Raw genomic sequence first — 9878 nt, 5'->3', positions numbered from 1 at the left:
TTTTTTTTACGATTGTCTACTGTTGTACTGATAAATATCTCCTGGAGGTTAAACTATATCTTGACTGCAAGTATCAAACTGTGAAATCCTTCATTTTCTACAACTGATAGTGGTCGGTCATTAATTATTATGAAGTTTAACAACTTCTCTGTAAACATTAGAGCTCCGTGGTTTCAGCGACGTCTTCTTCTTGTTCAGTCCGAAGCAGGCAGCCTGATTTGGGTCAGCCCCGCTCAGTCTGTCCCTCCTCAGAGACGGGCAGACTGAGCGGGGCAGATTGGACACGGCTGGCCGAAATCAAACTGCCTGCTGCGGATTGAGCAAGAGTGGCGCCCGCTGAAGCCACGGAGCTCGAATGTCCATCGTAAAACTAACTTTACCGTGGTTTAATGTGGCGCTATGGCTCTGCAGACAGTGCACGTTGCTGTCTTGTTTTGTGATGTTTAGTGTAAAATACTTCCACACAGCGACATGTTTAGATGAAAAGTTTGTTAGCTGTTAGCCACAGTGCTGCTAACTCAGTCTTCACGTTGTAGCTGCTGCAAACTATGAACTGGATTTCCTGAATGTGAGGCGGGTCTTAATACTCTGGGCTCATGAGACACGCTGCCGTTCAGGAAATCCATTCCATAGTTTGAAGCCAACGTGCATCATGGATCGGAAGTATCGGCAGGTGGATCGGAAAAATCCGATACGTAAATTATGCTGGTATCGGAGGCCGATACCGATACTGGATCGGATCGGCCCCATCCCTAATTCTCACCTTTCTCTGCTTTCTTTAATTTCTTTCAGAGGAAGAAGTTGTTTCCATTCTTTGACTCAGCTTACCAGGGTTTTGCATCCGGGAACTTGGATAAAGATGCCTGGGCCATCCGCTTCTTTGTCTCAGAGGGCTTTGAGCTCTTCATTGCTCAGTCCTTCTCCAAAAACTTTGGCCTGTACAGTAAGTACACAAGATGCTCTTACTTGGCCTCACATTCATGTATTTACATGTGATCTGATGCGTAATGTGGCTCCAAGGTTTCCTAAAGTCACATCTTTACCACATGCACACATTCGATTCATGCTCGCTCAGTATTTTAGATAAACCCTTCATTGCTCTGTTGTCGTTGTCAGATGAGAGAGTGGGGAACCTCACGGTAGTTGCCAAAGACAACGAGAACCTGACTCGCACCTTGTCCCAGATGGAGAAGATTGTGCGAACAACCTGGTCCAATCCACCATCTCAGGGAGCACGCATCGTCAGCAAGACACTTAACTGCCCTCAGCTGTTTGCAGAATGGTATGCTTCATGATTTTCTGTATGGATGCACACTACATCCTCATAAATCTATCCTCAATGTAATATCCAATGTAATATCCAAGAGCACAATATCAGCATCACAATGGCTTGCAACAAACCAACAAACAGTTTTTCCTCATAGGCCTCGTTTGGTCATCCCAACAGTCCTTAATACTCACACATGGTTTAGATGATGGAGATGACGGGAGAGAAAGGGAGGAAAATTGGGTTTATTGCAATTGTTATTGTCATTGCAAAACTAAATAATATTACAAAGAAGTTTTTTTTAATTACCATGCAGCTCTTGTTTTGTGCTTCAATATTATTGCTCATTGAAAGAACTGTAATGTGATTTATCAGCTCCATTTTACTTGATATGGTTTTTTTGTTATTGTTTGTTTCTTTTTGTTGTTGTTGATATGAGGCACTTAAGGCTATCATGTCATTTGAGTTACCATGATTAATCCTAGGGATGGCAGATAAAATCAGTTTTTAGAAGCATCACAAACATGGAAGTTTTTTGAATCAATCTTCAAAATACCAAAAATTGTTTTTGTTAGTCTGATTTGACACTTGACCTTTGATCTCCCCAAAAAATAAAAAGTGGATAAAGGAGAGACCCCTCGTATGACCCCTTACGATGAATCAAATAAATGGAAACAGAGTTTTTTGGCCCAGACACGGGTCACTTGGCCCCCATTCTGGAGCCGGGCCTGGAGGTGGGGCACGCTGGCAGCACCTGGTGGCGTTGCTTTTACCCATGGAGCCTGGCCGGGTACAGCCCAAAGAGGAGACGTGGGTCCCCCTTCCCATTGGCTCACCACCTGTGGGAGGGGCTAAAGGGGTCAGGTTCAATGTGGGATGGGTGGCGGCCAAGAACGGGGACCCTGGCGGTCTGATCCTGGGCTACAGAAGCCGGCTGTCAGGACAATGAACGTCACCTCTCTGGTGGGGAAGGAATGTTTCTCGGCTGGCCTGGGAATGCCTCAGGGTTCCCCAGAAGAGCTGGACCAAGTGCCGGAGGAGAGGGAAGTCTGGGCCTCCCTACTTAGGCTGCTACCCCTGCAACCCGACCCCGGATAAATGGAAGAAAATGGATGGATGGAAAAAGGAAATGAATGGATGAACTGCCACTTCTCCAGTCAGCAGAATATTTGCTGCTCGGTGCAGTTTGTCCTAGTACAGATATTGTAACTACTTGTAGTAGTTGTTGTAAAACTGGGTTTTCAGTTTATTTTTCTAGTCTGAAACTGAAGAAAACACGTGTGTGTAAAAGATGAAGTTATCATAGCATGAAAGTCTTTTATAATAACTCTTTTAACACAAATCAAATGATTCAATTTCCAGTGATCAAATTTGATGCTAGCTTAGCTTTTCTGTGGCTTTTTAATGTTAAATTAGCCTCTATGCTAATTGCTGGTCAGCAGCTTGTGATTATTAGGGTTTCTGACCTGTGTTCTTGAGAACACTTTATTAGGCATCAAAAGTAGAAAAAAACATGATGTGCAATATTATAATTATGTTAACAATAAAAATGATGATAAACCCATAACGTCTATAGATGTGGGCATTATAGCAAGAGTATATGTTTGATTGAAAAAAAACATTATTAGCAGCAGAATATGAGTGCTTGATCCCTAAAATAATAAAAGTCTATGATTTATTGCAGTCCAAATGCATCAGTAACTTTATAATTGCATCTCAGCGCTTGAATTCTGAACAATACAACTGTGAGGTCTGTAAAGATTCCCACACTGTAAACATTTACAAGTAGGTCTGCTGTTATTACGCCGTATTATTTTACATTCTTAGTGTTTAGCGTAGATCTTCAATCGGTCAGTTTTATTTATAAAGCACCCTTCATATTAAAAGCAGCTCAAAGTGCTGTACAGAATTATAAACAATAACCCCACAAGATAAAAGCAAACAATACACAAAAACAACAACAACACTGTTGTAAGGAAAATGTACAGACTGAGCAGAGATGATCCAATTCAGGAAATGCAGCTAAAAAGATGGGTCTTGAGCCTGCTCTTAAAAACAACAACATTCTCTGCGGCCCTCAGGTTTTCCAGCAAACTATTCCACAGACGGGGGCCATAGTACTGGAAAGAAGCCTCACCGTAAGTGTGAGTTCTGACTGTTGGAACGTAATTAGTAGTCCGGTGCCAGAGGACCGTGGGGTCTGCAGGGTTCATAAGGTAATATCAGCTCTGCAAGATAAGATTGTGCGAGACCATTGAGACATTTAAAAACCACTAAAAGAATCTTAAAATCAATCCTGGGGTGCACAGGGAGCCAATGCAATGATTTTAAAACGGGTGTAATATGAGCCTGCCTTCTAGTCTCGGTTCTTAGATTTTTTTTTTGGCGCACCGTTTGGCGTTCGTTTAGCGTGTATCTTAGCGTGTATCTTAGCGTGTATCTTAGCGTGTATCTTAGCGTGTATCTTAGTGTATATAGGCCCATCTCCAAGCTGCCTTTTATTTAAAAAATTTTAGAAAAAATTGTATATTCACAAGTCAAATGTTTTCTGGTTGAGCACAATATCCTGGAGGTTTTTCAGTCTGGCTTCAAAACTCGCCACAGCACAGAATCGGCTCTAGTCAGAGTCTTCAATGATATTTTTATGGCTAATGATTCTGGTGAACATGTGGTTCTTATCCTGCTTGACCTAACAGCTGCCTTTGATACCGTGGACTCCGGTGTTCTCCGGTAAGATGGCGCCCGTGTACATGGCTTGCAATCCACCTCTGCTGATGGTGTTCGGATTATTTTTGTTTTTTGTATTCCTCATCAATGACATCAACTCTCTGCTGGTGTATGACAGACAACAACTTTTGGATCTTTGTTTTTTTGGCACTGATGTCGCTTATCTGGACCATTATCAGCGTACCTCTGGACTCCCCCCTCCTCCCCCCCTGCTGGCGGACGTGCCAGCTTACCTTCGCTGTGCTCCTCACCTGCCTGCCCGGAGATCTCGCTTCAGACGCTGGGGAAAACGTGCTGGTCAGCTGGTGAAGCTGAAAGCTCTGCGCGCTGCATCTTCCTCTCCAGCTGGTGGTCATGGTCTCCAGCTTCTCGCGTGCCCGGACCAGGTAACCAGCGGGAGTTGTCAGCCGGTGCGCAACCCGGACAGACCTGGAGGGGATGTTATTGAAAACCTGCGGCCATTAGCGCGCGCTAACTCCACCGCTGCTGGCTCTACTTTGGACAGTATCCGGATGTGTTTGGTCAACGCAAGATCTGTTACCAACAAAACTTTTATCCTCAGGGACTACTTTCAAGAGCACGATCTGGACTTTTTCTGCATCACAGAGACTTGGATGTCTCCGGGTGAGTCCAGCGCCTTGACGGAATTACTGGCACCGAACAGTCTGTGTTTTAACGCCCCGCGGCCATCAGGCCGGCGTGGTGGTGGATTATTAACAATATTCAAATCAACTTTTGACTGTAAACAACTGCCCATCCCAGTTTCCCGCGCCAGCTTTGAGCTGAGCGTCTTTGAACTCGGACATTCGCCTCCGACGTTATTTGCACTACCGCCCACCTCGGTCTAAGGATTTCATAAGTGAGTTTTCTGACTTCTTGGCTGAAATCACACCAAAATATGAGCATGTTTTCATTATTGGTGACTTTAATTTGCACATGTGCTTGTCCTGAGAAGCCCTTGGTTAAGGACTTTTTAGATTTATTGGACTCATTTAATTTAACTCGGCATGTAAACGGTCCCACACAAGAGCACGGACATACACTGGACCTTGTTTTAACTCATGATGTGACTGTTAATAATCTTGTTATTGGTGATAATGTTTTTTCAGACCACATGCCAGTCCGGTTTGAGTTCACCCTCCCCCATCTAACTCCTAAGTCGTGCATTCTTGCACGTAGTACCCGGACCATTAACCACTTCACTGCTGCACGTTTCACAGATGTTTGTAACTCTGAAATGATCATTCAGGCCCCAGTGTTTCTCACTACCACTGAGCAGCTGACATCCCAGTTCAACTCTGTCTATTTAAAGACTCTGGATCATGTTGCGCCTGTTAAAACTAGAAAATCAAAACTCAGAGCAGAACCTTGGCTGAGTGATGTTACCAAGGCCGTTGGGCAGCAATGTAGGAGGGTGGAGCGAAAGTGGAGGAAAGACAGGCTGCAGGTCTCTTTTCAAATACTTAAAGAGAGTTGGCGCCGTTATCAGAAAACAGTGAAAGCTGCAAAATCAAAATACTTCTCTGATATAATTACCTCAAACTCTCACAACCCACGTGTCCTCTTCTCCACCCTAAACTCTGTTCTCTACCTCACTGAATCATCACCTCTGGAAGCCTCGACTGAGCTGTGCGACAACTTCTTACATTTCTTTTTGGAAAAAATTGCGACCACCAGGGCTCTCATTTCCCCTCCAACTCATGACCCATCCGTCCCACCTCAGTCTGTAGCTCCTTTTGACCATTTTGAACCCATCACTCTATCTTCTCTAGAGCAGGTCATGTGCAGCTTGAAACCTTCTGGTTCTCCCTTTGATGTGGTCCCCCCTCAACTACTAAAGGAGGTTTTTCCTTCTCTAGGTCCGTCAATTCTTGCCATAGTAAACAGTAGCTCATCCACTGGCGTGGTGCCAAAAACCTTTAAACATGCTGCTGTCCAGCCTCTCCTGAAAAAAACAAACCTTGACCCCTCAGTCGTTTCCAACTTCCGGCCTGTCTCCAAACTCCCATTTGTTTCTAAAGTACTCGAGAAAATAGTTGAGTCCCATTTGAAGTGCTTCCTGGAGGATCACACCATCTTAGAGCTTTTCCAATCTGGCTTTACACCTATCCACAGCACTGAAACTGCCCTGCTGAAGGTCTTTAACGACATCTTCAGATTCACATATACCGGTGATTCTGTGCTGCTTGTCCTGTTGGACCTCACAGCCGCCTTTGACACCATCGACCATGAGATCCTCATTGCTAGGTTGGAGCAGTGGGTGGGCATCACAGGATTAGCCCTCAATTGGTTCAGATCTTACCTCACTGACAGATCCTTTTGTGTCTCCATCAAGGATTTTAGTTCCGCAGAAGCAGAGCTTAAATGGGGGGTTCCGCAGGGGTCCATACTGGGTCCCCTCCTATTCTCTTTATACCTGCTGCCGCTTGGTGCTATTTTCCGGAAACACAACATGCCCTTCCACTTCTATGCCGATGACTGTCAAATTTACTTCCCCCTAAGACACAATGGTACATGCTCTATTCAACCGCTGCTCAACTGCCTGGCTGACATCAAGGACTGGATGGCTTTAAATTTCTTAAGTTTCAATGAAAAGAAGTCTGAAGTCATGTTCCCTCCCAACGACACAATCACAAACCACTGCATCGACCTTTCCGCTCTAACCCTGTCAGAAAAACAAAGAGTCACTAATCTGGGCGTGATAACGGACCCTTCCCTGAAACTTAACAATCATGTAAACATGATTGTTAAATCATGCTTCTTCCAACTGAGGCGGCTGTCTAAACTGAAGCCCATATTGTCCAAAAATAACCTGGAGACAGTAATACATGCATTCATTACATCTAGGCTTGATTACTGCAATTCGCTCCTGTTTGGTATCAGTCAGACCTCCATTGCACGGCTACAACTGGTCCAGAATGCAGCAGCCCGATTTTTAACCAGTACAGGCAAAAGAGAGCACATTACACCAGTTTTGGCCTCACTGCACTGGTTACCGGTTCACTTTCGAATCCAGTTAAAAATACTCATGTATGTCTACAAATCACTGAACAGTGTCCCACCCCCCCCCCCTGCGCTCTGTTTTGCTACAACCGTATGTCCCACCACGCTCCCTGAGGTCAGCGGACCAGTTGCTCCTCACAGTTCCAGGAACTCGTCTTAAGGGCAGAGGTGACAGGGCCTTCTCTGTTGCAGGACCAAGACTCTGGAACGAGTTACCTCTGCTTGTCAGACAGGCCCCCTCCCTCTCGGTTTTCAAGTCCTGTTTAAAAACTCACTACTATTCAGTAGCTTTCAACCCAAGATGATCTGTGTTTTGATCCTGTATGCTCCACACTGGTTTGTCGTCATTATCTGCATCGTTTTTATGTCTATATTCTGATTTACTTCATTTTGTATTTTGCTTTGTGTGTTACCTGTTGTTTTGTCTGTACAGCACTTTGGTTGGCCTTGTTGCTGTTTTAAGTGCTTTATAAATGAAGTAGTAAGTGGTATGGTGGACCATAACATTTTAATAACACGCTTACAGCAACAAGTGGATCTCTGTGGTACTGCACTGATCTGGTTTAGGTCCTATCTGGCAGACAGAACCATGTCTGTCAACATAGCTGGGGCTGAATCCTCCACTGCTCCTCTGTGTTTTGGGGTTCCACAGGGCTCTATTTTAGGTCCCCTGCTTTTCTCCCTTTACCTGCTTCCATTGGGATCAATCCTTAGAAAGCATGGGATCTTTTTTCACTGTTATGCTGATGATAGTCAGATCTATACGTCACTAAAAAAGAAAGATGCCCCCTCAATTAGGCCACTTCTGTTGTCTTGAAGACATCAAATCCTGGATGTCTTTAAACTTCTTAAATTTCAATGAAAAGAAAACAGAAGTGATGGTGTTTGGTCCTAGTGGCTCTTGTGAACCTTGCCCTGTTGATCTGGGCCCTCTGGCACCACATGTAAAGAAAACTGTTTCTAACTTGGGTTTTAAAATGGACAGTGATTTTAAATTAGATTCCCAGATTGGAGCGGTGGTCAAGACCAGTTTTTATCACTTCAGCTGGCTAAGGTAAAATCCATCCTTACAAAACAACAGCTGGAAACAGTAATCCATGCCTTCGTCACCTCTCTGCTGGATTACTGCAACACTCTTTATTTTGGAGTCAGCCAGTCCTCCCTCAGACGCCTCCAGTTGGTCCAGAACGCTGCTGCTCGGCTTCTAACTGGAGTTCAAAAAAGGGAGCACATCACTCCCACTCTGGCTTCACTCCACTGGCTGCCTGTTCATTTTAGAGTTCTTTTAAGATTCTTTTATTTATTTTTAAAAGTTTAAATGGTCTTGCTCCATCCTACCTCTCTGAGCTGCTTCACCCATACTCTCCTGCTCGGTGCCTCAGATCAGCTGATCAGAGTCAGAGATTCTTTATTGTCATTCACACCTCATGTGGTACATGTGGTGGAGCGAAATTATGTCCACAGGGTCCCAGTTACATCCAACAATAAAATGTATAAGAAAAACAGTAATAACATCTAAGATATGAACTAAGAAAAACATCAACTAAATATACACTAAGCACTTATAACATAAAACATTGAACATCAGCAAAAACATGAACATGAGTCTGTGAGCAGATGTGCACGCATGAACACATCAACATTGAAACAGATCAGCAGCAACATGAAACAGATCAGCAGCAACATTGAAACAGATCAGCAGCAACATGAAACAGATCAGCAGCAACATGAAACAGATCAGCAGCAACATCCTGTGATTTTTCACAGTGATTATTCTAGTTAGAGATTCATGAGTCTAACAGCCTCAGGGTAGAAGCTGTTCCTCAGTCTAGTGGTTCTACACTTAATGCTCCTTAACCTCCTTCCTGAGGGGAGCGGGGCAAAAAGTGTGTGTGCTGGGTGAGTGTGGTCCTTCATGATGCAGGTGGCCCTCTTCCTGCATCTGGCGTGTAGATGTCTGTGATGGTGGGGAGACTGACTCCAACATCTTCTGTGCAGCCTTCACCACTCTCTGCAAAGCTTTTCTTTCTGCAGCTGTGCAGCCTCCATGCCACACGTTGATGCTGGAGCACAGGATGCTCTCCACTGCACACCTGTAGAAGGAGGTGAGGACTGAGCTTCCAGACCAGCTCGTCTCAGCCGCCTGAGGAAGTAGAGTCTCTGATGAGCTTTCTTCATCAGGCTGGTGGTGTTGTTGCTCCAGCTGAGGTTGTTGTTCAGGTGTACACCCAAGTACTTGTAGCTGGAGACCACTTCCACTGCAGATCCTCTTATGTTCAGGGGGTGTAGGTGTTTTTGTTCCTTCTGAAGTCCACAATCATCTCCTTTGTCTTCTTCACATTGATGTGAAGGTTATTCTCTTTGCACCAGCTGCTCCTGGAGGTGCCGAGGTCTAAGCGGAGGCTCAGAGGGGACAGAGCTTTTTCTGTTGCTGCTCCAAGACTGTGGAACGATCTCTCTCTTCCCATCAGACGAGCCCCTTCACTGTCCAGTTTTAAAACTCTTTTAAAAACACATTTTTACTCCCTGGCTTTTAGCGCAGACTGAATTTATTCTGCACTGTTTTTATTATTTTTTTATTGATCTTAATGTTTTAACAACTGTTTTATGTGTTTAAATGTTCTTGATTTTACATGTACAGCACTTTGTGGCAGCTGTGGTTGTTTTAAAGGGCTTTTAAAATAAAGTATTATTATTATTGTTATTATATTTTAGCGTATATCTTAGCATATATCTTAGCGCATATCTTAGCGCATATCTTAGCGTATATCTTAGCGTATATCTTAGCGCATATCTTAGCGCATATCTTAGCGCATATCTTAGCGTATATCTTGGCGTATATCTTAGCGTATATCTTAGCGCATATCTTAGCGCATATCTT

The 9878-nt window shown here is 44.2% G+C and overlaps 1 protein-coding gene across 1 annotated transcript in view; it reads left to right on the top strand.

The window, feature by feature from the left end:
* LOC119422605 (aspartate aminotransferase, cytoplasmic) overlaps positions 1-9878 on the top strand; it is a 40698-nt gene that overhangs the window by 14599 nt on the left and 16221 nt on the right. The window contains exons 6-7 of the mRNA XM_037689990.1: positions 793-943; positions 1117-1282. Coding sequence (XP_037545918.1) covers positions 793-943; positions 1117-1282 — 317 coding nt within the window. The remainder of the gene's footprint in view (positions 1-792; positions 944-1116; positions 1283-9878) is intronic.

Source organism: Nematolebias whitei, chromosome 16 (genome assembly GCF_014905685.2).
Source record: "Nematolebias whitei isolate Nwh7 chromosome 16, NemWhi1, whole genome shotgun sequence".
Lineage (NCBI taxonomy): Eukaryota > Metazoa > Chordata > Actinopteri > Cyprinodontiformes > Rivulidae > Nematolebias > Nematolebias whitei.
This window is presented reverse-complemented; position numbering and strand designations above follow the sequence as displayed.